The sequence below is a fragment of the Syngnathus floridae genome, chromosome 6 (assembly GCF_059516105.1).
Source record: "Syngnathus floridae isolate MCC-2025c chromosome 6, RoL_Sflo_1.0, whole genome shotgun sequence".
Taxonomy (NCBI): Eukaryota; Metazoa; Chordata; class Actinopteri; order Syngnathiformes; family Syngnathidae; genus Syngnathus; species Syngnathus floridae.
The window spans coordinates 12161920-12188823 of NC_142418.1; the positions used below are offsets into that span (position 1 = coordinate 12161920).

Sequence of the window (26904 nt, forward strand, 5' to 3'; positions counted from 1 at the left end):
ACATGTCTCTTCCCACTTATTTGTGTACTATGGAATTACCTCATGTGGAAAATATATAGGAATATCTTATGTTAAAAAATATGTACACTATACATGTTGTTTATGTTGACAGTTATATGGATGTTTTCAAAATTGGTTGAAATGAGCATTTTGGTTTTGTCATAAGCACACTTACAGTATGTGCTTAACCCCCCAAAAATTCATGCAAGAATTAAGCATATTTTAGGGCAGGCTAAGATTATGCTGCAAGGAACGTTTCCAAGTTTTACAATCCTGAATTAAGATGTGCCTCATACTGTATTCATTTTTAGCATCTGACATTTCCGCTATCAAACTCACAGTTGGCAGTTCTTTGAGACGTTCCTAACACAATGTAAGAATTCAGAGTGGAAACATGACAGAATTATGAATGTTTTATTTACGTTTTTCATTGCCATGAATTAGAAAATGAACTAATTCAAGTGAGTGTGCAATACAAAATATTTCTTGTCACTATTCAATACATGTTGGCCCACCTAAACAAAGGTAACAGTGCGTGAAGGCATACACCTTCACCCACAACCATCAAATCAAACCCTTCATACCACGAGACATCGTTTTGCTGCTTAACATGTTTGACAGCAGACTGGAAGAACGAAAAGAATGACAGAGTGTCTAATCTACAAGTCTGTTGTGGTGCTCGGTTAAAAAATAATAATAATACTGCACCAACTCAATTTTACGTTTCCTTTCAGGGACAGAAATGCTGACTCTTGTAGTAGCACTACAATGAGAAAGAGAGCTATGAATAGGATTAGGTACTTTGTGGTCTGCAGTCTATATGACATGACGTCTTGAAGGTTGACATAAAGCTCCCCTTCCCCTACCCATTTGAGGTAGACAAAAAGGAAACGTTTGTGAAACATTCTAAGTTGGAGCGTGATGCCAAAATATATATTTTTTGTAATACGTTTTTGCAGCCTGCTTCAGTGCTTAAAAGAACTAACGAATGATTCACAAGCGGAGTCATAAATTAAATAAAGATTTCAATTCTTACAGGCGCGAGACATAAATTGAGCATTAATGTCTGCAGGTCGTGCATCCCGTGCATCCTGACAGTTAACCCACGCTCGCAAACAAACGAACATGCAGGCACATTTCATGACTGCATTACCAGTTTGAAAAAACAAGCACCACCTCTTTTAAAGATATTAACACGCACAATAGAAATGTGGCACGATAAAAGAATGTCAGCCACGGCGTGCAGTGCTGTGTTAAGAACTGAACTTGACAAGATGATTTAACTGAAATATGAAACTGTGTTTTTCCTCTCCTCACATTCTTTGGTCATCATATACAACAATGTCAACAGATAAACGTGCGCACGCACACACAAATGGGCTGCCACACAAAGGCAACATGCAGTAACTGATCTGACATCAGAGCTGTAAAAAGCTGCACAAAAATGAACTGATTCATGAGACGACTTTTTCCAGGTGTTACTTCTCAATTCTCACATTTGATGTGTGACATTAACAGATCCTAACCATCAACGCAACTTATCAAAGTACTATGCTAGACAAACGGAGTGATTATGTATAAAGAAAAATATATTTGGGATTTTGTTTTTAAGACAAAATAGTTACTTGCATTTACATTTGAGCGGCAGCTGTGCTTTTCAACATTACATTTACGGATTGACTTCCACTGTGATGACTTCAATCTCCCATCGACTTTTCAAGCCACTTTTACAGAAGCCAAACACTACAGATAAAGACAATTTAGAAGTCATGGGAGGCGTTTATTTGCTTCTGTCGCCACCTGGCGGCCGGTCACAGAATGAGCAAAGGCACAAAAACGCACTGTACACACAAGTCCGAGTGCTCCTGCGTCAGCACGTTTGCCACTAAAAGGCCCCTCCCTCTCTTACCTTCACAACACTGGCTCTGTCCTTTTTGGTGCACATCTTACACGAGAAAGACAACTTGAGTTTTCGCCTTGAGAGTTGACTCAGCCTTGCAGCTCCTCAAAACACGTCTCGCACACCCGCACGGGTTTTTTGGAGGACGGCGTCAGGGCGTTCCTTGACGAACACTCGGCGCAGAAAATATTCCCGCAGTGTCTGCAGTGATGCTGCAAGAAAATGAGAATTCACACAAAATAGAGTGTGAAAATATTCATATAACGGCAAGTTTAATTTTTGTGGTCGAAGTTTGCGGAGGCGTACAATGTGCATTAGGATGCCAGCTGTGGCGAATATTTTCAATTACTCAGTTACATGAGAATCGAAAATACTTACTAAATTCCTCAGAATGATGGAGTACACCTAAAACTACAATTAAAACCACAGAAATTAACATGTTTTAATTAACATCTATCAGAGTGGTGATCAAGATGACATAATTTGCATAAATTGCACTCGTAACCTAAAATCTTTCTTCAGACAGAGTCAAGGTTATTAGGTAATGAAAATAAATGAAATAACTCAAACAAAGGTTGAAAGAACACTTTTGTCAATGAATGAAAGATAAAAACAAAAACGTTTTTTTAAATAAAAATAAACGAACTGAAATTATACTCCATTTATTAAACGAACAAAATCTTTACCTATTTACTTAACAAAATTATACCCAAGAATGTGCTTTGTTTTCATCGGTGTCAATTTGTCAACAGTATGTTTTATTTTACTGTTGCTACGTATAGGTCACCAGTTTACTTGACACTTAAGTGGCTTTTATCTTGGACAAGACAAAGAGGAAAAAAAGAGCGAGATTGTGTGTCATAGTATCGGAGCATTTTTAGAGTACAGACGCCGTTGGATCTTATTCTGCTGATTGGTCATAACGCCGCCGGTTGGAGTTTTGTTATCGTGTGAATGGCCTTCAGACTTATCTGAACTTCCTTCTTACCTTCCTGACAGTGACAGAGAAGCCTTTGCCACACGCCATGCAGTTCTGCACCTCGTGATCCTCTGCCCATTTCCTGGTAAGACTCTGGGACTGCTTAATCTTAAGAACCAAACGCAGCAGATATGAAGTAGCTTTTCTCTGAAAAGCTACGCCTCGGTAGGTTCTGTCACTCACTAACCTGGAGGGACTGGTTCTCTCGGCCCAGCTCCTGCATGGCTGCCGTCGTGTCGTCAACTTTGCGCCTCAGTTCCAGCATCTTGGCTTGGAGCTTCTCAATTTCTCCTTCTCCCTTGACACACCTTCATTGCAAAGGCAAGTCAGGATTGGTTAGAGCGCTAAGCATTTTTCCGCCGGGGGGTGACTGTCCCACACCTTTCCAAAAGCGCACGTCTTTCATCCTGGTTGTGTTGCACAGTGGCCTCCAGCACGGCGATTTCCCCCCTCAGCTCGTCCGTCTGCTTGTCCAGCTCAGACACTCGTCGCTGGCTACTCTGCCACTCTCTCTTTAGGGTGGCCACGTTTTCATTCAGCGCTGTCATCTGGGCACCCATTTTTGCCTCCACTTCCTCTCCTCGCTTCACCTGCTCATCTTTGGCTCGCTTCTCAGAGGACTGCAAGAGGAGGTGACAAAAATAGCCACAAGACAGGATTATCGCCGTGATTTTAGCCCCAAATCAGGCCCGATTCTCGTAATGGCTCCATGTGTGTGGCATCTTCAGCTTGCTCTCGGCTGCTCGGGAGAATGTCCGACCTCAAATTCAATGTTTCATGTTTTTGACCCGACTTCATACTGTGTGCGAGGACAAACAAGCACAGTGATATGCAGCCAATCAGAAAGCGAGGTGATAAGGTGAAGCGGAACAGATATACTGTATTTAATATTATTGTCGTTTTTTTTTTTTTTTAATTGCATAACTATGTTACAGTGACACCTTTGCACAACATGGTGTTCCTTTATTTTAAGAAGCTTGATACTGACACATTGCCATTAGTGACAAAGCTTTCATTTAGCAAATTTTAATTTCAGGATTTGGTTGAACCAGTTCTCTTTTATGTGCCAGTTATACAATGAATCTCAACTGGCAATGACAAACAGCTTTAAGCAACTATTGCCTCATAATAGAGAGCTGTTGAAGTTTTTTCACAGTGATGGTGATAAAATGTGCTAGGGAATAATTTTAACGGTGTATTGTAAAAAGTTCAAGTGAGTTTAAGCAAGTTTAAATGTGTTTAAATCGTGTGGAAAGGGTCAAATGCTATTGCCAAGATTTTCACCCATTGAGGCTAATTAAATCAAATGACCCCCGACAAATGAGACTTTTACCAAGTGTACAAAATATGTGCTTCATAAATTCATTCCTTGACTGAGCCTACCAGCTGATCTTGGAGATCTTTGGTTTTGGCGAGAAGCTGATCCGCTCTTTGATTGCAGGTGTCCCTGGTGGTCTGGTGTTCTTTCTGTTCCTGTTGGAGGGCACCCTGCGCAATCTCCAGCTGGCTCTGCAGCTCCAGTTTCTGCTGGATCAACAGCTGCTTGGCTTCTTGCAACTCTCGCAGATCCTGAAGTACGACACACACGATCTTTGGATTTGTACATATTCATTGTTGTCGATGGGAGTCACACGCCGCTCTTTCTGATCCAGCAGCTGATGGATTTACATTGTGGGTCAAAGTGGCCAATTCCAATTTTGTCATTTGAACCATGTAGCGTAATTCCAGCCTTAGACACATTTCACAACAGCTATGGTGAGCTGAATGGAACATAAAAACTGTTGTTTCAACAAAGTATTTCAAGTGTGACGTTTCAAATACTTGTGCTATTTTCCTAAACGATGAGTCATAAGGATGGTAAGAATAAAAAGAGCCTTTATCAGAGCACGAACAACCTTGCAAGGAACTGACCTTGTCACTCTTTGCTGTTAGCGTTTTCATCTCCGAAGTCAGCCTGGTGTTGTTCTTTTCCAGGTAACTCTTGTCTTTGAGCAGCTCCTCTGTTTTGCTCCTCTCCTTCTCCAGGTCCACCTTAAGTTGACCCTAAAACACCAGCATTGGGCAGATGTCATACTCCGCTTTTTAGCCGCAAATCCTCGTCATTCATGTTTCAAAACTATGGTCACAGCAGACACATCATTTACACCATTATCACAAATGATATCCAATTCAAAAGCTGTATTCAATATTAGGACTTTACCATAGGGCATAGGTGTCAAACTCAAGGTCCGGGGACCAGATACGGCCTACCACATCATTTTATGTGGCCCGCGAAAACAAAAACATTGTCTTCACTTTTTAAAAGTAGAGATATTGCTAGCAATTTTCTTTACCATTCATCTTTTTAAACTATTTGAAAAGGGTTTACTAGTCTCTGATTTCAAAACTAGCTATTCATCAGTTTGTTGTGTAGCCTACACTGTATGTGTATAGAAGACGTTGACAGTCATAATGGCCCTCCGAGGGAAACTATGACTACAATGCGGCCCGTGACAAAAATGAGTTTGACACCCCTGCCATAGGGGCCCTTGCATAGTTTGTTGCATGCGACCACATTAATAGAGAAAACCAAATATTTGCATGGAGATCTTCCTTATGTCCAATGTCTCACCTGTGCCTTCTGGAGATCTTTCAATGATTTCTCCTGCTGCTGGATTCTCTGATCTCGACTCCCGAGCTCTTGCTCCAGAGAATTCCAGCTTTTCTTTTGCTCTTGGATCTGATTTTCTAATGCAGTCTGATGGGTCTGGTTAGCTGCCAACTCTTCCTGGTTCAACCGTAGTTTGTCCTCAGCTACCTACAAGTCAATAAATATTATTTATTTAGATTGTGTGTGTGTGTGTGTGTGTGTGTGTGTGTGTGTGTGTGTGTGTGTGTGTGTGTGTGTGTGCGCGTGCGTGATCTTGTGGAGACTTACGTGAGTGAAATTTAACTTTGGTGGTTGCGGTTTACAATTCTCATTCAATGTAAGCGCTGTTGAATGTATACTTTTATAGACTGCTCATCTTGTTTCATTCATGTTTCTCTCTCTCTCTCACACACACACACACACACACACACACACACACACACACACACACACACACACACACACACACACACACACACACACACACACACACACACACACACATCTTTAAATGATATAAAACCTACTTTGAGGTCTTCCTGTAGTGCTGAAAGCTCAGACTCTTTTCCATAGAGGTCCGACTGAAGCTTAGCGAGGCTTTCGCGACTTTGTTCTAAAGTCTTTTGTAGCTCTGCTGTCTGGCTCCTCTCAGAAGCCAGCTGCTGGCTGACTTCTGTTGCCTGCTCCCTTAGTTGGCGTTCTTCCTCCACCTGGATGAGACAATCCAAATGGTTCATAAACATTCTGATAACACCATTGAGCTAAATCGATGGCTCGTATAAAACAATAATCGTCTCGTACTTACTTTCTTAACACTGACTTCCCGTAACTCTGCAATTTCTCCCTTCAGCTTCTTTATCTCCTCCTCATAGCTTACAGTGGCGGTCTTAAATTGCTCCTCCAGCTTCTCCAACTTTTGGTCCTTCTCCCTCAGAGACTTCGTGTTCTGTTGTTCTAATGATACCAACTGCACTTTCAGCTTCTTCTCTACCTGATATTTCAGGAGCGAAAATAATGTTCATACACTGTTTATTACAACAACAACCACAACAAAATATTCATTGAACATTGTTGATCCTTTTTTTTTACACTGTTACACGCCTTTTTTCAGCACTTACTTCTCTCATCTGCTCCAGTTGTTGCTTAGATTCCGTCATTGCCTTGCTGATGCTCTCGTTACTCTTCTGAAGATCCCCTCTTGCCTTTTCATAGGACTTTTCCTATGAAGTGAAGACACACTCATGTTTCTTGAAGTAAAAAACGAGATCGTCAAAGCTTTTCATCTGATCACGGATTGGAACTCCCCTTAACTTCTTAAGTGGCTATCCGCCCTTACGTCTGCCCTCTCACAACTACCAGTGACCATGTAATACTTGAACCGACTGACCAAATGCTTGTTCACAGAAACAGTAAGGCTCAAAGTCAAGTATGCTTTTAAGATCTGATACATATGGAATGAAATAAATGTTGCCTGGGGCAAGGAAAATATATGGAACCCCTGGACAACTGGGACTAGCGTGCCAAATGCTGACATCAGTGCCCCGTTTTACACAAACGGGATTATGCCTTTCCTCTGTGTCATGTGTTTGTGCAAACACTGTGTATAATAAACTAACTGGAACTGACCTTTTCCTCCATGGCTGCCTTCTGATTCTTCCTTTCTGTGTCCAGTTGACGCTCACATTCTTTCAGGGCCTTGCGGGTCTTGCCGAGACTTTCCTGAGTGGAAGTCAGCTCTTTCTTTAGAGTCTCTTTCTCCTGTTGGACCTTGAGCAAGTCTGCAGCAAAGCCCTTTGCTTTCTTGTCCCATTCTGCATGCTGAACCTCCCCTTCTTGGGTCAGCTTGGCCACATTGAGCTCAAGAGCAGCTTTGCCCTGCTCGCAGCACTCCAACTGCTTCTGGATGTCACTCAACGAGGAGGTCTTTGTCTTTATTTCCTCTTGAAGAGTCACGTTCCTAAATGGAGCAACTGACTGTCAATTGTTAAAATGAACCGGAAAGGATGATCTAGAAATATTGCTGATTGGATACATTTGTTGCAAAATTGCGTTATGAAATATATCTCCATGAAATGTTACATGTACTCGATTCAGGTGGCTAACCTCTTGTGCTTTCTGAACCGGTTGTCAACAAAAAAGCTCTTTCAGCAAACATGTAATGATGACCATCCATTAGGGATAAATTATGGCACATTCGGACTTGACAACAAATTCTAGTTACATCATACCGGGCTCCCCAGTTTGTGAACCATATATCTACTGTATCCATCCATCAATTTTCATACTCACGCTGCTTTTTCATTGTCCAGCAAAAGCTGCAGATCCTTAACTTTTTGTTTGACCTCAGATGCCTCCTTCTGCAGATTCTTCACTTCTTTTCGCGTCTGATCCCTTGCAGCCTGCACCTCTGCCACCTGTGCTTCCAGTTTCTAAGATAGAAGTTTCAATCATCAGTTTCAACAATTTGTCAAATCCATTTGAGGGCAATGCTGACACCTTTGCACATGTACCGTAATCCAGTTGGCACTGACCTTATTGAGCCCCTCAAGCTTCTCTACATGTTGCTCCGAGGCCAGACGTTTGTCCTTGTACTCCTTAAGAGAGGCTTCCAGTTGACTGCACTGTTCCTGCCTCTCCTTGAGTCTCTGTGCCTGCTCCTCTACTTTCTTCTGAACTTTAATAAGCTCCTTCACAAGATAGCATTCATAACCAAGATGTCAAGCAAGTCCTTAGGTTGCATTTCATTTTCAAACCTAACATAAGACCAGATCAGAAAATCACTAAAGCCAACAAGTCACCTGCTGCTTGTCCTGTAGTGCATGCTGGGCAGACTCTAGGTTGTTCTCCAGGTTGGCCTTCTGTGCAGCCTTGGCTGCCTCGGTAGACAGCAACATCTCCGTTTTTGCCTTCAGCTGGTGGAAAACAGCCCACATCCGAAGTCGGAATTTATTCAGAACAGATCACCTTGCCCTTAAGACTAAAAGGGATTGATTGCCAATGGCTACCTGAGAGTCCAGCTGAGTCACCTTCTCCTTGCTGTCTGCGAGCTGAGCGGCGAGCTCAGTGACAGAAGTCTCCAGAGTGTGGGCCCGGTCCTGGGATGAACGCAGTAGAGTTTTCTGATCCTGAACTTGTTTATGCAGATTGTCCTGGGCTTGCTTGTTGCTCTCCGATTGATTCTTCATCTTGTCTGTCAGTTGGGTTACCTTTGTATCAAGACAACAAGAAAGTGTTAAAATCTACATATAGATTTATAATTTTGTTGTGATTACAACATAAGTAAGGGATCTTGTACAACTCCATTTTCTATAGCACTTGCTTTCATTCGGGCATGGGTAACCCTATGCCTAGCAATGCAATGCTGGTGATGAGGTTGTGAGGTGGTGTGAGGTTTTTCTGTTGTAAAACAGGGGCCTAAGCAAAAAAAAAAAAAAAAAAAAAAAAATTTCATGAAGCACTTCTTTGTAAATGCTGAACTTCAAAGTTACTAGTGACTAGAATAGAAAACATATTGTGCCAGTCACACTAACATGGTAGGAACTAGGTAAGGAATAACACTACCTTATGAAGTCTTTGTTACATGCTTCACTATGTAAAGGTCCAGCCCTGTACTAGTCAATTACAAGAAAGTCTGTTCTTAATCATTATTTTCAACAGTTTTATATAAAGTACCTGAAAATGATACACGAGTTAAGATGAAGGTATCTTAATGTAAAATAAATTTGGTGGAAGTTTAAGTCACCTTGTAGAATATTACTCTGGTGAAAGTCAAAGTACCTGTACTTAAGCATCAAAGTAATTTTCTACTATCAAATGTTCTTAGTTATCAAATGAAAATGTAAATGATTTTTAAAAAAATATCTATTGTAATTTGGTTTATATAATTTTGTTTCAGTGGTGTAAAGATCTCAGAGAAAGAGAATCTGTATTTCTTGCATGTAAACAAGTTAAATGAATCATCTGCACAAGTTGTCTGAAAATAATAGTAGGGAAAGAAAAAGGGAAAACTGTGAATTAAATTACATCTATTTTCATTTTATGCAGTTTATTGACAACTGCACATTTTCAGTGTGAGAGTGACAACTCACTAACCTGTTCCTGTAGTGCGTGGTTTTTCTCTTTAAGTTGGTTGAGCAAAGCGGTCTCGCCCTCCCCGGCTTGAATCTTGGCACACAAGTCTTCTCTCTCAGTTTCCAGTTGAGTCACAATGTCCTTACTTTTCTGCAGCAGGGCCTCCAAATTTTGGATCTTCTGGTCCTTATCTCCAATCTGGCGTAATACCTGCTCCAGGTCATTCTAAAGGTATTTGGAAGCAAACTAGAAGTTACTTCACATTAGGTAATGGAAAGGGCCTCAAAGCATTTAAATGTCTTGTTTTAATATAGGAAAAAAGCCAGAGTCACCGGTTGGCATTCATAGATTTTGCAGCAGAAATATCTTCTGTTAATCACTGGAAAACCCATCTCCATTTATTTGTGCTCAGACTTAAGACATGTTTTGTGCGAAAATGTTGACTTAGTGAAATCTAGTAGCCTTTTTTAACCAAGCAGCTATGTTAAAGTGACAGAAGGAACTACATTTAATAGGGCCATTAAACAAAAAAATCTCTTTTAGGAAGGTGTTAACTATTTGCAAATTTTCCTATTTGCGCCAAGGCTCCATCCTGCTCCCTGATAATAAACTATTTTTAGGGACATAGTATTTTGATGTTATGAACAGTTCATGAATTTGCACTAATAAGGAATGCTTAGTTACGGGTGCACTTACCTTTTCATTTGATTGTTTTATATTGGTGGTAATAAGTGTTTTTTTTTTTTTATACCAATATTTACAGTAATTATGTTATTTTTTTTCAAACAGCCTGCAATTACTTTGTTGTTTATAAACCATAAATATATTCACATTCTTTAAGTGTTTGTCAAAAAATATTTACTTCAATAATGACATTACTACTGCATTAGCATAGGTCAGCAATAGACTGGCACTTTCCAACTTTGCGTACAAATTTAAATTACAGCACTGTTGAAGGAATAAAATTATAGGAAATCGGGGACTACCTGTACCTGTATACTTGAATTTGTAGTTGCTTTGCATGCATGTTGAGGGTTTAAGTACATTCTTGATTCTTGTGCGCAGTACCTGTGACTCACGGAGTTTCCCATTGGTGTTCTGCTGCAGGGCTTGCAGCTCCTGGTGTTGCTGCTTGGCTTTTTCCAGCTGGTGCTGCAGGTCTGTGTTCTTACTGGCACTTTCTTTCATCTACAAGATAACACTCAAATAGTCTCTTTTTTTCTTTAAACTGTATTTTGCATGATCTATTATGCTTATTTTTTGAAAATCCAACCTTTCATTTATATCACGACACTGGATTTGTGTTTTTCTAATGAATATGTGGTAGCTAAAATATGTACAGCACAACAACCTGACACAATCAGGTTCATTTTTGTTCATTGTTCTCGGCTGACATTAATTCAGAGTTAGCGTCCCTTTATGTTCTATCTTGTATGTACCTGTTCTTCCGCACGTGAGAGTTTAAGTTGCAAGTCGGCTGCTTGCTGCTCTTTGTCCTTCAGTTTCTCCCCAGACAGCTGCCTCTGTTCTTTCAGACGACCTTGCAGCTCACCCACTTGCCTCTCTGCCTCCAGTAGTTTTGCATGAAGCTAGACAGACCACAGTGAAGATGAAGCTAGACAAACCACAGTGAAGTTTATATCTGCCAAGAATCTTAATTTTCCTCACAGGATTAATTACATGTCTAAGGACTACTTATAGCAATTGGCTACTGTTGATGAGCGTCTACTGACCATCATCTTGGAAATTAATCTCAAATCCAATCTCTAATGTACCAGGATGCTACAAAATTGGCATTGATAGATTGGACTCACCTGACCAATTTCTGTTTGCTGCTGAGCACCTTGGCTGTCCTTTTCTTCCCTTTGCTGTTCCAACTGCTTCCTCTCAACCTTTAGTTCGGCATGCTTCACCTCCAGGTCTGTAATCTCACCCTTCAACCTGGCCACTTCCTCAGTTTTCTCTCCAAGATCTGCACTGGCTTTCTGCAAGGACGTCTCTGCCCCTGTGGCTCGGGCCTGCAGCTCCAGGATTTCCCGCTCTTTCTCTCTAAGGCTATGTTGGCCTGCTTTTTTGGCAGCTTTCTCTGTTTTTAGTTGCTCCTCTAGCTGCTGATACTCTTTTTCCTTGCGTCCCAGTTTTTCAGAAAGATTCTGGAGGAAGGAGGCAGACATAGGGAAGACATACGTAAGACCATAGAAAGAAGGAATAGTGGTTGTCAGTAAAAAAAATAAAGTAAAATTAAATTGAAGTCCCGGAGCAAATATGCAAGAAAAGGCATCTGCATATACTATATTGAAAAATGTGAGTACAGTGGACCCACTAAACTTGAGTGACTAAAGGAAGGTTTTATGACAGCGGGCTTGGAATACTGTGGTACGTGTGTAGCGCTTGCCCTTGTGTTAGTCCTGGCAGTAAATATGACTAAAGACTGATAAAAAACACAAATAATTGCTGACATCAGAGCATGCTGCTAACTGGGGAGTGAGACAAGGCCCCTGGCCTTTCGAGATATCAAAATAACCAAAGCAGCCGAGAACCATTGACAGTCTACATTGTGACATTGTGAGCTCCTTGGAATGGTGTAGATGTGATTATTTGACATTTATTAAAATAACAATTGTGGTTGCTAATTATTACGAAAAGTCATTGACACAGTGTCTTTACATAGTTTCATTTGTAATTCAAGGTAATATGATCAAATTTCAGAAGCACGTATCAAATTGGTATCCTTGTGCATCCATAGGTTGGTGGTTTAAACATTTCCTGTTTTGTTGGCCTTACTGAAGCATTAACCTGTGTGATGTGTTAAAGTTTTTCTAGAAGAGTGGTGTAGAAATAGACAAAAGAGAATCCCAAACTCAATGGTTCCCAATTCCCTCATATTACCTGGTTTTGTTGTTGAGCATGATTCAGGTCACTTTGAAGCTGGTGGATCTGCTGTGTATAGACAGCTGCTTCCTGTGGCCCCTTCTCCAGTTCTGCTTTCAGTTGTGATATAGTCATCTGAAAGAAAAGTTGGACTCAGGCATTAAAAGACTTTTAAAAGGACCAGGAGTTAATGAAGCTGAAGAACATAAAAAAACATGAAAAATCAACCAGACGTTTGATGGAAATACATGCACGAGGAAAGAAAAGTATTTCATGAACAAAAACTTTAAACGACAGGGATTTGAATGCAATAGTGCAGAAAGCTCTGCAAAGACATTCAATATTTCTTATACTTTGTCATCTTTAAGTTCCTCCATTAAATATGTATAACAGTGCCACCTGATGACCAAGGTGTGTACACTACAAGAAGCAGTACAATGCCCACTGAATTAAAGCATGATAAATATGAGCCAAATTGTCATTTATTTCAATGATGATTTGAGTTTGTTCACGGAACAAATTGAAGTTGTAAATCTAAGTATCATTGTAGAAATATTTTGGCTCCTGCTAGAAACATTCAATGAGTGTCAAATGGAGGGCTGTTGTGTATGCGACAGAAATCCAAATATACAGAGAAAAAGGATGGCAACTTGCGTTACAGCACATTAGCTAATGATTGGAGATGGGAGCCAATCAAGTGTTCCAATCTCACCTCTGAGGAAGTGAATTTAGCCTGCAGCTGCTCATAGTGGTCTCTGAGGCGCTCCGACTCCTGCTCTCTCTCGCGAGTCATGCAGTCCATTAATGTCTGCACCTGCACAAGTTCCTTCTGCAGTACCTCAACGTCCTCCACTCCCGGACGCCGAAGCTTGGGGACAGAGTAGAAGCAGTTAGTGCCACAAGAATACAGTTTTCCCCCACTATAACACAGTTTGTTTGTACTCCTGCTATATTGTCAATTTTTAGGCGATCGTTATGGGTTCTTTTACAGTAAAGACAAGCCATGTTGGCAGTGACTATGTTCCTATCAAAGGCAATACTTGCACATACAGTACGTGGCGACCATGTCGGCTATGGCAGCCGTCCCATCAAAGGCAAGCGCTAAAAAGCATGGACATTAGGCTTAGCATAGCCAAAGGCAAACAGCTCAAAAGGGCCAACTTGTATCTACTAGTGTTGCACCAGGTATTGGTACCAGTACCGTAATGGGAATTTTTTAGGGTAAAAATGATGCAATACCATTATTCAGAAGATCAATTTAAATCAACTCTAATGGTCAAAATCCCTTTCCCAATAAGTACAGTAAATTGACGTTCACTGAATAGAGGTAAATCCATATTTAGAATTGCACACGGTCAATGTGATTGTGCCGCAAAATGCCCAGCAGCACTGAGGTCAACTGGAAAAGTGCGGAATTAACAGCAAAAAGAAAAGGCTGTGGTCCCTAAGACCAAATACAAAATTTGCAGAGTATTATTGCATGCTCTCTCGTTTGTGACTTGCTGTTGTGTGTTAAACTAGCAACTATTTGAATGTTTATAATTACCATGATATCCATGATTATTTCCATTAGCTCATCTACAGTGTTTTGCCTTATATGTTTGCATTAAGTGAGTTTCAACAACTAAATGTGTTTTTAGTGCAGGAGGGTTTCACCTATTGTATGTTGGTCTGGAACATATGTCTCACGATAAATGGGGGTTTAAATGTTCGTACTGTAGAGGGTCCTTGATTTACGTCATTCCCGGCATTTTGAAGTTACGTATTTCACATGGAGAGTAGGTTAACATTGGTTAGTGACAGGATGTGACACGATCCTATGAAGGAACAAGCTCTGCTTTAAAACGTACTGTGTCTTGGGAATGTTTTGTATGTAAACAAATTTCACAGACGACGTTCAACATTTTTCTTGATCTTTTCAATGAGGGCAATGCTCATGTATTCTAATACCATTGAGAATAGGTACAAACTTATTGTCAAGTCAAATTGATCACAAAAGTATCTAAAATGTTTTCACATGTCCAGAGTTGACAAATATTAACGATGTATTGTTTGTTGTACCAGTTCAGTCTGGAGTTTCTCATTCTCTTTCTTCTCTTGCTGAAGCAGCTCAGTTACACTGGAAAGCTTCTGGTCAGCAGCTTCCCTTAAACTCTTCTCTTCATCATAACGGGACTTTATATCTAGAGATTGACACAAGACCAACTTAGTTCATCAATATAGCAAAGATATAATAAAATCTCAGCCAAGTGGATGGACTGGGCATCAATGGGACGTTATTCCCTTGCACACACTAACCTACTATCTCTGTGGCCAACTGGGCGGCTTTCTGCCTCATGTTAAATTTTTCCGTCTCTGATTCGTTTAACTTCTTTTCTAGTACTGAGGGGGGCAGAAACACACATTAGTGACATTGTTATCATCTTGCATACGCATACATGTGGGTGTTTTGCAACCCCCACCTGAATCCTCTGAGCTCATCTGTCCGTCATTCTGTGGGATTGAGGGAAAACATTGTGACACCATACCACAAGACAAAGCATCCCCACAATGTTGATAACAAACTATTTCACAACATTTCTAATGAGTGAAGCCTCTTTAACACAAGTTGAAACATCTTGAAGGAATTACTTGCTTCAGGTGTCCTTGGACTTTGTCTAATTCTTTTTTCAGCTCCCCGGAAAACCATCTTTCTTCCTAAATAGAAAGCAAATCAAATAACTATTTAACAAAAATGACTGTGCAGTTTAAAATGAAGTCCAGGAAAGCACATACCTTAAGTGATGTATGAAGGTCCTGAACCTCCTGTCGCAACATTGATAGGTCTTCCCTAAATTAAAGACAGGAATCATTTTTTTTTTTTAGAATTACTGCTAGGCATAGTTATAGCTCAATCAATTTCCAACTTCACTGCAATTAACTTGTGATTAGTCATGGTTGTACCTTCAAATTTAGCCCCAGGATAATTGATAGCCATGATCATGGTAATCAATAAATTTATTGTTAAGAATTCAGTCCACCGTGTGAAAGTGATTCTTGCTCCATCATGTATTAACACAAATGAGGATCCAATTATTGATTGCAGAGGTGCTATTGATCCAATCTCAACAAATCAGCAGATTAAAGAGCAACAATGCTATGAATTGTCAGCTGAGGTAACTTGGGACACAGTAAAAGATTCTTCGAAAACAAATGAGGCTTCATGCCGATTAATGCTACTTGCCGTTGGAAATTTAGAATCAAAGTAAACATGAATAACAAAGCAAGTTTCACATATCGCATTTCAACCAACCACGTGGCGTTGCCTTAAAAAAGGTTTCTTTACTTTACATACTTGAACACAAATAGTGGAGTGACACATATACACAAATAATACAGCAATACTCACAGACATTAATCCTTTAACTAGTACGAAAAATAACTCATATTACAGCATGAGCCACTTACAGCAATAGCAGTGTAAAGGATGAGGAAGCACTGTTCTTTGTAAATACAATCAAAGAAGAATAGTGCTTCTTCTTCTTGTACAGCATGACAGTATTATACTCCCTCCTAGTGGCCAAGGCGGTACACCAGAAGGAGCTGCAGAATGAGTTGGGTTGCAGCATTAACTCATGATGCACAAACTGATTAACTCTTCACCATTTGATTAATTATGTTATTACTCGACCTTGTTTATCGAATAAAGGATTATAGTGCTATACAAAAAACATTGCACTTTTTTTCATTGTTCAGACACCATTGTTTTCCAAAGGAAGTATTTTTTCATTGACATCCCCATCTTACAATGTTCCCAATACTCGTGCATATCCAGAAGTCCCACAGTTTTTGTGAGATCTTGTGTGATCATGAGCAGGGATGGGAATTGATAAGCTTTTTCCGATTCCATTTTCGATTCTGTTTAACGATTCAATTCTCTTATTGATTCACATTTGGGGTAAAAAAGAAACACAAATGATTATGATCATTTTGTTTTATATATTCCAACTTTGTGTAAATATGACATTACAAGCCGAAGAGTAAAGAATGCAAACATTCTCCTACAATAGAAATCATCACCTACCGAAAATCAGGGGCTTCTACAGTGGCAAATGGGTGCAAGCCTTTCACTACAAACTTTGTCGCTGCACAATGACATTCATCAGTCCTTTCGTTAGACATTTTGATCCTCCCTGCCTCCGTGAACGGATAAGCTAGAGGTACAGTACTGCTGGCGTCTGAACCAGTCAGTATCTCTTGTCGTCATCTAAAATAAAACATGAGACGCAATTTGCATGACAGATTTGACAATTATAGAAATAGAGCGAGCACAAAAAGCTGTGTTTGTCAGTTACCTGCAGTAAAACTGCACGTCGGGCTCGGGCTAATGTTGCTGTTGGTGCTAGGTTGTTGACTGACCCTCCGCAGCGGATCAAACACATACCGTTACACTAATGACATACTGCGTGTACAAATGCTTTTGCATATTAGAGGTATTCCCTCTCTTTGATGAAATTTCAACATTGCAAGTATTGCACGTCGCTCTATTTTTGTCCTTCTTAGCGAAATATGACCAAACTTTGGAGCGCTTCAACCTCACAGGTGCCATCATTGTCTACGTTGCTATGCATGTTGCATAGTGGGCGTAGTGACGTAATTCGTGCTGAATAGAATCGCTAAAGGAATTTTTAGCAAAATAGCAAACGATTCCAAGGAATTGGTAAAGTGGAAACCAGGTCTCAACAAGAACTGGTTCTCAATTCCCATCCCTAATCATGAAAAATGTCCGCCTCAGTGGACTTAGTTTCAGGATTAATGGCGATAGAGAATCTTAATGGTTCTGGTGCTCTCTGTTGAGATTATCGCAGCAGACCACACAATATCACCAAAATTGCAAAATGACAGATGTTCTACCTTCATTTTGGTTGTCTGTCACAATTTTTTTTTTTTTTTAACAATTTGATAAGTTATGTGTGTACCAGGCCTCAGTCAAACACCCAATATAATAAGGGGTATAGAAGTAATGGATAAAAATCAATCCCACCTAGTGGGGGCCACATGAGCAGGAAGGTCTCCAGTGTCGTGAAACAGCTCATAATGCTTGAACAAGTCCTCTGCTGAGCTGTGGGACTTCATGCATTGAGGACAGATGAAGCCCTAAACACAAATACCAATGTTAATAAGTTAATTATGCCGGGCCTGCTAATTAGGAAGAAAAAAAATCTAGCAATTTATTTAACTACCTCAGATGTTTGCTCGTGGTTAACGTCTGTGCTGGGCTGCTCCGACTCTGCATTCTGGGCGCCTCCTTTTCCAGGAGTCTGGAAAACAGAGAAACAGAAAGGGATCAGCTAAACTTGAACATAAGAGTAAGCTTTCTAAATCACTTTAAATATTTACCTTTATGACTTGCCATAGCATTAGCTACTAAGTATACTTGCATGTGCGAATGACAAATACATACAAAAACTATATAAAAAATTCTTGGCAGAAAACTAAACCAGTTTGCGAGGTTTGTAATATTGGACACAAATTTAATACAGCACATTGCAGTTCAACACAATTTGTAACCTACCTGTAAGCTACAACCTACTATTGCATTGTTATCCTTCTGAATAGCAGTGCTTGGCCTGCAAGTGATTAAATAGGTGCAGCAACGGGTCCTGTATGTTGCACGGATGAGAAATTTGGCTCTTCATTCATCTCTTGTGCATTTTAAACTTATTATTGTCAGCTAAAGTTGGGTAAGTGAGACACTGTCCTTGTAACTGTTCGGTTCTGATTGCCACATGAGGACAAATGGAATGATTAAAGAATTTGGGATATTGCAACAGTTAGGCTTTAACATATACTGTGGAACAAATCAATTGGAACATAAGTGGGGAGTGTGTGGGTGAAAGTCCAAGGTCCGGACAACAAGATGAAACAGTGTTAATTTGTATGGCCTCGTCAGCCTCATCAGGTTACAGCACAGAAATTTTCCCACATCACAAATCAGGACAGGACGTGTTCACTGATAGCTCAAAGTGGTGCAGTTATTCAAATGCTCTTAATGGCTACGTGCTGGAACATTGGCCAGGATCCAATCAGTGTCACACCTTCACTCTGAAGTACTGTAAAGCAGGGAGGGTCACCTCATTGCAGCTCTACTGGAGAAAGGTCTCACCTCCATCATGTGGCCCATTCACTTTTTTTAGTTGATACATGAGATAACTCTTTATCTGTGTCAGGACTCAGGACTGTGGGCCCATAATATGGTGGGAATTTGGAGGCGTGGAGGAGGGCTGTAAATCTGCATCATTACACACCCCTTCACTCATTTCAAACATTAACCAGAACTGCAGTCTGACTTCATAGCAAAGAAAAAAAAAAGAATATTGATCATCCAAACATAAGCATTACATTTACCTATATAGCAGTTACTTGAACGCTACTTTTGTATTACTATCGAGAAATGTCTTTCCAAGAATAGGCTCCATTTCGCCAATAACCTTAAACCTTTCATATGCCATTCAGTGAGGATGACATTAATCTCTTATGAAGCCAAATGTAAAAGTGGTGCTGTCCTGAATGGGCAGAGATTTCGCCACATTTCACTGTTTAATGGAAATGAGTCATATACATATGTTTCGCAAATAAACGCGACAGTGAGTTATGAGGGAAAACACTGTTCCCATACAAACAAGGTCACGTCACTGTTGCAATGAATGAGATGTATTAAATCATTTCATGGTAATTCGCGACTAAATAGGTAGTTAAACTGCAAAAAAAGAAAAATGTAGCATCAGTTAGAATAGGGCTAATGGCCATTAGCATTTAAGAAATGGTTGATGAATCAACCCAACATTGTATAGCTAACGGAAACAGATAAAGTGCGTGTATATGCTTGCCAGTGATGTTATCTTTATATATAACACCCTCACATGCGTTTCCAGGCTGCCAAACTATGCAGCGGTGTTTTTTATTGTAAAATTTATGTTCTCTGTCGATAACGCCACTGAATAAAGTAGCCTCCCTCAATTTAAACGGGTTAGCATCAAATGCTAAATTTGGCCGCCCATCATAAGGAGCGCTTGATATATTGACCGCGACTTGGCGCGATGTGCTATTTTCCACCATTGTCAGTAAATCGTCGTCTCGAACACATGACACCGCCCATCCGCGACAGGTTGTGATTTAAAAGGGGCGCCCCCTGTATAAACCAGGGATGGGCCTACGTTTAAAAAAATAATAATAAAATTATATTTGGCTCCAGTAAACCTCATATAGCGCGGAATGTTATCGTGGAAGCTTACCATTTGTAATATCCGTCTGAGCATGGCCTTCTCAGCGTTTGTTCCAACACGAACCTGAATTGGTTTCCCAGACGGAACGTTTGCGTCGCTGTACCACCGACACCTGACCAAGACCAGGCAGAGAGAAACAGGGAAGGGGCGGGTCCTTGGAGGGACTGTACAGTGGACTACACAAGTCCTGTCTAGAAATACAAACGCACTAAACTAGTGGATCGTTGGTTGGTGGCGATTTTTTTTTTTTAAATAGAACAAACTACATGAGAGTACACAGCAGCAAATTACACTACCAACATGTATTTCCCACTACTCTGAAGATCCAAAGATCCAATGCATAAGAAAAATGTTACATGTGATAATTAGGGTGACAAAGTAGGACGACGTTCGCATTGATGCTGTCAAATAATTGCAGAGGCATTTTCCCCAAAAAATACATTAAATAAATGCTTTTTAGGTACATTACTGTTCATTGCAATGTAATTCAAGGTTGATTTCGTTCAAATTCAACAGTTTCCAAATAAATTTCAAAATAATCCGTTCAGTACACATTTGTACGTGAATGTCATATGAAAAATTTAGAAACAAGTTGGCACGCCCAAAAACTTTTTCTTTTTGCCATCTTGGAGATCATTCAGAATGAGATTAGTGAAAAAAATATACAATCAAAGATCGACAATTACATAGTTTATTCACCAGCAATTCATGAAGCTTTTTTTTTCAATTTAGATAAATAAATGTTTTATTTAGTTACTCAGATACTCCCAATTCAGATGATGCACATTTTTGGGATACATTGTACGCAGCATTTGATGTGATTTTATTTTTTACTTAATTCGGATGTGATTCTAATGTTAATATTAATAGCTGTAGTTTACTTTAGGCTATTTTAATTCACTCTATCTTCGCAGTTCACAAAACTAGTTTGGTTTTCTTTCAAGCACATGATATACTCTGCTAATTTGTCAACAAGGCACTTTGAGCATTATGACTTCCTCTGAGAGGCAGCACTTCTCAGTACTGAGCACCAGGAAACCAAGCAAACACTGGCAACAACAACAATCAGATACTGTATTATTAATCAAGAATAAAAATGACCTTTAAAGTGTAGACACAACACTCTAAAAATAACAAGAAAGCATTAAAGGGACACACAGTTGGTGATGATCACTATAAAAATAAACATACATCTGTAGCCATTATTGAAAAACAATGTCACTCTACAAGCCCACCTCAAAATGGGTTTCGAATCACTGTCATTACCATCCGTACTTCATGGTATAAAACTGCAAGTCATTTAGGTAACAGTGTGTTTCAGGTAAGTCCATCTTGGAGTACTTCGTAATTCTCAATTGACGAGAGGTTTGTGCGGCACTAACAACGTAGTGAGGAAGGAGTGTTGCTGTCCATCACTTGGGAGCCCGGTGCGTTGCCGTTACTTGGGTGACACAGTGGGCTGCAGGTGGAGCTACGGGTGTTCTTGAATCTGTGCAGGTATTCGGCATGGACAGGTCTGTGGCTCTGCAGTACCCTGATGGCGTCATCAACTTTGAACCACTTACGTTTCCTTCCTGCATACAATAGAGAACAGAGCGTATATTTTGAGCATGCTGATTATCCAGAAGAGTGGTTAAATCACCCTTGTCATGCTTCGGTTTGGTTGTTTATGCGTGACAAACAAAATTTGTTGCATTTTGGTAGTCATAAACCCTTATACCTGGTCTTTGAAAATATAAGCAAACACAGACCGCAATCCAAATATCATATTCATGTGCGAGTAAAAGCAGCCTACTGTACCTATGTTGACGGAGTCCTCCCAGTCCTCCAGCATCTCCGTGACAATGAGGATATAGACGTGTGTCCTGTGCTTTCTGTCCTGGTTGTGCGGTAAAGAATTAGATGGAAAGCATGCTTTTAATTTTTGCTGCAATTTTGCATTTCATGTGGAGCTGTCATACTATACTGTGATTACTGTTCTTGATACGTAGACACAGGAGGAATTCAACAACTTAGCAATAAAAGACACTGAACATAATATCAAAATAAGAGTACAAGTATGAAAACGAAACAAAATTAACCAATTCAGAGCTGTTTTGCATTTTAACAAGAATGATTTTGTTTTTGTGCATGGATTCAATCAGAATTTCCTATGACGGTTTTAGAGGCTTACCTCAAAAATTCCCAGAAGTCTGCCAAGCCTTGCCTTGACCCCAGCCTGTGCACACAAGAAGCAAAACATATTCAGCAAGAAAGGCGTTTGAATTTGAGAAACTAAAATTTAGACATTGAATTAGTTTACCATTTTTATTACTGCTTGACCTCATTAGGCATGGTGGTTCACGAGACGTGAAAACATCAACTCAAATGGTCTTGGACTGATAGTATTGAAGCGCGTTGCAGAGATTTTCAGTCTGTGGCTTTTCAGGTCAACTTTTAGTCAAAATGCTTCAAGTTTCTGTCTGGTGTTGCATATGATGCATTCCAGAGGATTAAGAAATTGTTTGGCAACATGAACCTTTGATGTGTGGTATTTTAAACCTGGCCTTTAGAGCTGCCAGTTTCAGTTAGTAGGGATCAGTCTTACCGGCTGTATCCCAGTTCCCTAAGACACATTGAATGTTTCCTGTGTGTATGTATAAAAATCAAAATACAATAAAGTGGAAAATGCTAGCCGTCTGGTGCGTCAGAGAAACGACAGCTCATCCAAGAGGCTCGTTACAATACTCATTCAACACACAATTTTGACATTTCTTCCAGTGCTATTTTTCATCCAAATTTGAAATAAAAATGCTTTGGGTGATCGTAAAACAACCTAATGACATGAAATAAAATGATGAAGCTATATTGTTGTAAATTACATGTATCCATGTTGTCGAGTTGAACTTACAGTCAGTGTATTGTAATATGATGATTTGAGATGTAGGCTTTCCAAGTTGTTGGTTTGCAGCTCATCTATATTCAGACACGTCTGGTCATAAGCACAAAGTAACCCGAGAGCCTTCCCAAATGTCACTGCCATACTTCAAAGTTGTCAACACGCTACAATCTAAGGCACAACCTCACAACGCAAACCAGTCAATCAGTCTGTAGCCAATTGAGGCCTCTTTATGAAACCACAAAGCAATTCAGTAGCTGGACATCAACGCTAAACATTTTTACCAATCACCTGGGTTGATCGAGTTGCCAATTAAGTGCGACTTATGGTGCGGAAAATACGGTACACACTTTGCACCCTGGGGCTTAAACAATGATGCGGCTACACCTGTGGCTTATAGACAACTGTGCCCTATTATGTACTGTTTGTTTTTTTTCAGTCTTTTTTTAATTCACTGCATCCTCAATAGTCCTAAAAATATGGTAATTAGTTCATTCGATTTTAATGTACCACTGTAAATCTTGAGCTCAGCATAATAGGTTACGGACCTTACCTTAATATACCATAAGGTAAGATGAAACCATATCAAATGAAACCATGCTGAGAGATTCAAGCTAAGTGGATTTAAGTGAACTGATGCACTCAATTGCAAGTTCTGCTTAGTTTACATTCTACCTCCTTCCATTATTCCAAAAAGTGTGTTTTAGGTTCACTCCAGAATAATTTTCCTGTATGCTGTCAGTGGGAACGTTGTCTGTCTTTATGTTGCCTTTACTGGTAATCAAGATCAAGGTACATTGTCTCTCACCCCAAATGAGAATGGATAATCAGACTCCATCTCACCAGTGAGTACAGGAAATAGATGCAAGCATTAACAATGTTATCTTTACAGTTATCCACATAACAGTATGTGATAATGCTACTGGCAGACGTATGAGTGAGTGTCACTTTTTGAAGATGATGATCTCACCTCCTCATAAACTTCTCTGACAGCAGCTCCATAGGGTTCCTCCTCAGGCTCCACTCCTCCCCCTGGCACAATCCATCGGTCCGGGTATCGGCTGCTGCTCACCAGTAGCACCTACATGTGAGAGAAGACTAAATTCCAAAGTCTGCTCTGATGGATGGACTGGCGAATTTCAAAGTGCCATCCAAATAATAGCAACGTCATGCCTAACTAACTTTGACTGTGGAATAATTCAGAGGAGTAAAGTAAGTTCCGCTTCCGCTTTAGATACATCTACCTAACATTGTGCAACCTCACAGCCTCCAAATTGGACTGACCAACGTGCGTTTAAATGTGGCTGTATTAAAACGCTCTACAACATTTGAGGGTGGACTGGCTGACTCCAAAATAAAGTGCATTACAGTAATCCAGCCGAGATGTAACAAAGGCATGGAATACCATTTCTAAGTGCTGTTGAGAAATGAGAGTCTTTACTTTAGCCAGCTGCGTAAGATGAAAAAAGTTGGATTTAACAACTGCAACAATTTAAAATCACTGTCCAATGTAGCACCCGAGTTTAAAACCAAATGATAAACTATTCTCCAAGATCATTGCTCTCATGCTGAAAATGCACAGTTGTACAGTATGTGGACATGTGTGCACACATACTCGGTCAACAAGCTTTTCTAAAACCCCTGGATCAGCAGTTGTCTTTTAGCATGAAAACAAGAGCGCATAGCAGAGGAGGTGAATGACCCGAGCAGATAGCTTGTCAACAGTGATAGCATACAGTCCTAGTTAACTTCCAGTGCAATTAGGTCACATTTTGTGCATTCCAAAAAGTCCTGGAGTTCAATAATGGTACTTAAGAACAAGTCATGTCGAGAATGCAAGCCTTTTCTGCAAATTTTATTACAAACCTCCTACTTTAAGAAACGGAGGTCCAGGTTTGTGTGTCCATAAAGACATTAAAAACATTTTCAACTCTGGAGCCACTTGTCAATTGGAGTGCAGATCAGTGGCATGTGGCACATGCAGCAGAAACATTGATAAACTGCACACCAAAATCATGTTTTCGGGCATAGTCTTAACGGAAATGTGTTAGATCAAATTGAAAAGGGGAACTTTTTTGTTCATTTATCCTCCTAAACCTTATAGGGCAATGGCTGTCAACTTGGCATTCATACAAGACTCCCCCATAGAAATCTTGACGTGTGCAATGGAAGCAAATGCCAAAGCAGAATGTTGTGTGACGAGTGAGCCGAGAGCTTCTTTCTGCACTGCAATCAGCAATTATGGAAGTGATTTGATCAAAACACAGGACATAGTGAAGAGGACCATCCAGTGGGGAGATATGTGCAGAGATTTGGCAGCGCCGAGGGGGATATGAAAGGAAATCTGCAAGGGACAGCAAGAACCTGCACCTTGTTTCTAAAAATTGCAGCTCATAGGTCACTTGGTGTTAAGCACACTGTGTAACATTCAACACCTCGTCACCCATCCACTGCCACATGTCAAGCACAGCTCAGATCGGACACATCCACTCTGCAGACAAGGACACAGAAGCTATGACTTTTGATGAAATAATAGAGACTATTATGTAACATACAACTCTTACTTTAAAGCTCTTACTTCAAAATAAAATAGATTAATTATTCTCATCTGATGTGCAGTGACTTTCACTGGATTTAATAGTTCCTCACCATTTGAAAGCCTCTTTAACGCACCTAATGTTTTTGGCAGGTCTTCAGTGGTCGTCAAAGTCTTCATTGTAGTAACAATTAAAAGCATGACAGATTGGTCGGCTGATATTGTTTTTTAATTGGCAAATATCAAATGATTGAAGTTAATTCATCACAAAACAAAGATAATGAAATTCAAACCTCCAGCCCAACAAATAGAAAATCTTCAAAATACAGGTTGATTGGATGATATGAACTTAAAGTTTTGGTACACATTAACACATTTGTACATACATTTAATTCAATAGGTTGAACAATCAATTGTCAGAATTGTATTCTGCCAAATTTCGGAATCAGTGTTGGCCTAAAAATGATCTATATTGGCCTGGTAACAATATAGACTTTTTTTTATTATTATTATTTTGTGTGGCCTTAACTGATTCCATTCCAATTGGGAATAAAATAACCTGGCTCGCCATTCAGATGGCTGAATAAGACATTATTGACCACCGCATTTGGTACTCCTGCTCAATGTGAAGTAAGGTAAGAACTTGATATTTTAAGAAAACGGTCTTTACTAGGACTCAATTTAGGTCTTAATTTGGAAACTTGAGTAGGAATGCTGCTAACAAATGCTTACATCACAACCATCGCACATTACATTTTAAGGTCTCTGAATTGTGCCTTTTTAATTTGATTACACTTTATACATGTCATTGAATGCACTCGGATAAAAAAGAGCGTGCAATTAAGCTATCATGTTTTGAGAACTAAAGTTACGTTATAAAATATGACGTTCACGATTTTGAACAGTTGTTGAACAACAAAAAGAAGCGGTTACGTTTTTACCTCATCTTCGGATTCGCTGCTGAAACACAAACAAGCTGCTCGTCTTTTGAACCCTTCGCCATCGTACGTCCTGGTCTTGTTGGTCTTAAACTTCATCATGTAAAATGTTCTCCTCAATGGGGAAACGCATCAAAATAAAGATCAGAGGTTGGTAGTACGTGGAGCTTCAGTCGTCCGCGAGGCCAGACTATGTTACAGTCGCAATTCCAAAATGTGGAGTTGCTTCATTCATTTCTAGACTTTTCTTCATCCGTGTCAGGCTGCAACTGGTCGTTCATGGAACATGGCATTCAAATTAGGTTCCGATGTCACACTCATGTCAGAGGTCCGCGGGCTTCTTTTACGAGTCTGATTTCGCATAGACATAAATACATAGACATTCGTCTTGGCCGGCTACTGACGTACGCCAGCGATTCAGCCATATTGGTCGTGGTAAATCCTGTTCCGGTGGCTAGTAACCAAAAACTCCATGAAACACCTTTTTATAAAATTCACAAAGGTAATCCTTCTCAAAGCAGATGTTTAAAAAAAACACGTATGTAATTTTTATTTGATGACGAGCAATGTTTGAGTTATTCTATATTTGGGATGTAGCATCAAGGCAATGCATATACTTTTATAAATATTTCCATATATATTAGATTTCACCAATTCATGATACATTTTTACAATATTTTATAATGGTCAATTACAATTCATTGTAATTGCTCAATCTAACCTGTAAAAATAAATCCTACAAGATTATCGAAATGTTGTCAAACCACTGGTGAATCTTCCAACTTTATGCCACATCCAATATGGCGGCATCGATTTATAAGTCAGCCATCTATATTA

At 39.8% G+C, this 26904-nt stretch overlaps 2 protein-coding genes across 6 annotated transcripts; both read right to left on the minus strand.

Moving 5' to 3' along the window:
* Positions 1-398: 398 nt before the first annotated feature.
* On the minus strand, positions 399-19884 carry eea1 (early endosome antigen 1). Of its 5 annotated transcripts, XM_088378175.1 has the most exons (29): positions 19725-19884; positions 17673-17750; positions 17474-17586; positions 15226-15280; positions 15082-15147; positions 14913-14943; positions 14749-14832; positions 14512-14633; positions 13163-13318; positions 12469-12585; positions 11394-11732; positions 11019-11168; positions 10648-10767; positions 9601-9804; positions 8514-8714; positions 8307-8420; positions 8040-8195; positions 7798-7937; positions 7135-7465; positions 6627-6728; positions 6314-6499; positions 6032-6218; positions 5491-5672; positions 4791-4922; positions 4263-4448; positions 3261-3499; positions 3067-3187; positions 2889-2987; positions 399-2112 (listed from the first exon to the last, which is right to left on the minus strand). In XM_088378175.1, exons 1-29 carry the CDS (start codon positions 19746-19748, stop codon positions 1990-1992), a joined length of 4158 nt encoding a protein of 1385 aa, XP_088234301.1. In that variant the 5' UTR covers positions 19749-19884; the 3' UTR covers positions 399-1989. The 5 variants fall into 5 exon arrangements, with proteins under 5 accessions (XP_088234301.1, XP_088234305.1, XP_088234302.1 ...); XM_088378179.1 differs by lacking the exons at positions 17673-17750; positions 19725-19884 and having other exon boundaries at positions 15086-15147; positions 17474-17567; XM_088378176.1 differs by lacking the exons at positions 17474-17586; positions 17673-17750; positions 19725-19884 and adding an exon at positions 15898-16073.
* Positions 19885-20629: 745 nt separating this feature from the next.
* nudt4a (nudix (nucleoside diphosphate linked moiety X)-type motif 4a) lies at positions 20630-26452 on the minus strand. Its single transcript, XM_088378182.1, has 5 exons — positions 26071-26452; positions 23564-23674; positions 21889-21933; positions 21516-21594; positions 20630-21289 (listed from the first exon to the last, which is right to left on the minus strand). Exons 1-5 carry the CDS (start codon positions 26167-26169, stop codon positions 21093-21095), a joined length of 531 nt encoding a protein of 176 aa, XP_088234308.1. The 5' UTR covers positions 26170-26452; the 3' UTR covers positions 20630-21092.
* Between the last annotated feature and the right edge of the window lie 452 nt (positions 26453-26904).

Coding starts and splice junctions, on each gene's coding strand:
- eea1 (XM_088378175.1), bottom strand. CDS start 19,748: ATGCTCAGACGGATATTACAAATG. Junction 17,587..17,672: donor ACCACGAGCAAACATCTGAG/GTAGTTAAATAA, acceptor ATTTGTGTTTAG/GGCTTCATCTGTCCTCAATG. Junction 7,466..7,797: donor CTGGACAATGAAAAAGCAGC/GTGAGTATGAAA, acceptor TGCTCCATTTAG/GAACGTGACTCTTCAAGAGG.
- nudt4a (XM_088378182.1), bottom strand. CDS start 26,169: ATGATGAAGTTTAAGACCAACAAGACCAGGACGTACGATGGCGAAGGG. Junction 21,934..23,563: donor TCAGAGAAGTTTATGAGGAG/GTGAGATCATCA, acceptor TTGTGTGCACAG/GCTGGGGTCAAGGCAAGGCT. Junction 21,290..21,515: donor GGAGGACTCCGTCAACATAG/GTACAGTAGGCT, acceptor TATTGTATGCAG/GAAGGAAACGTAAGTGGTTC.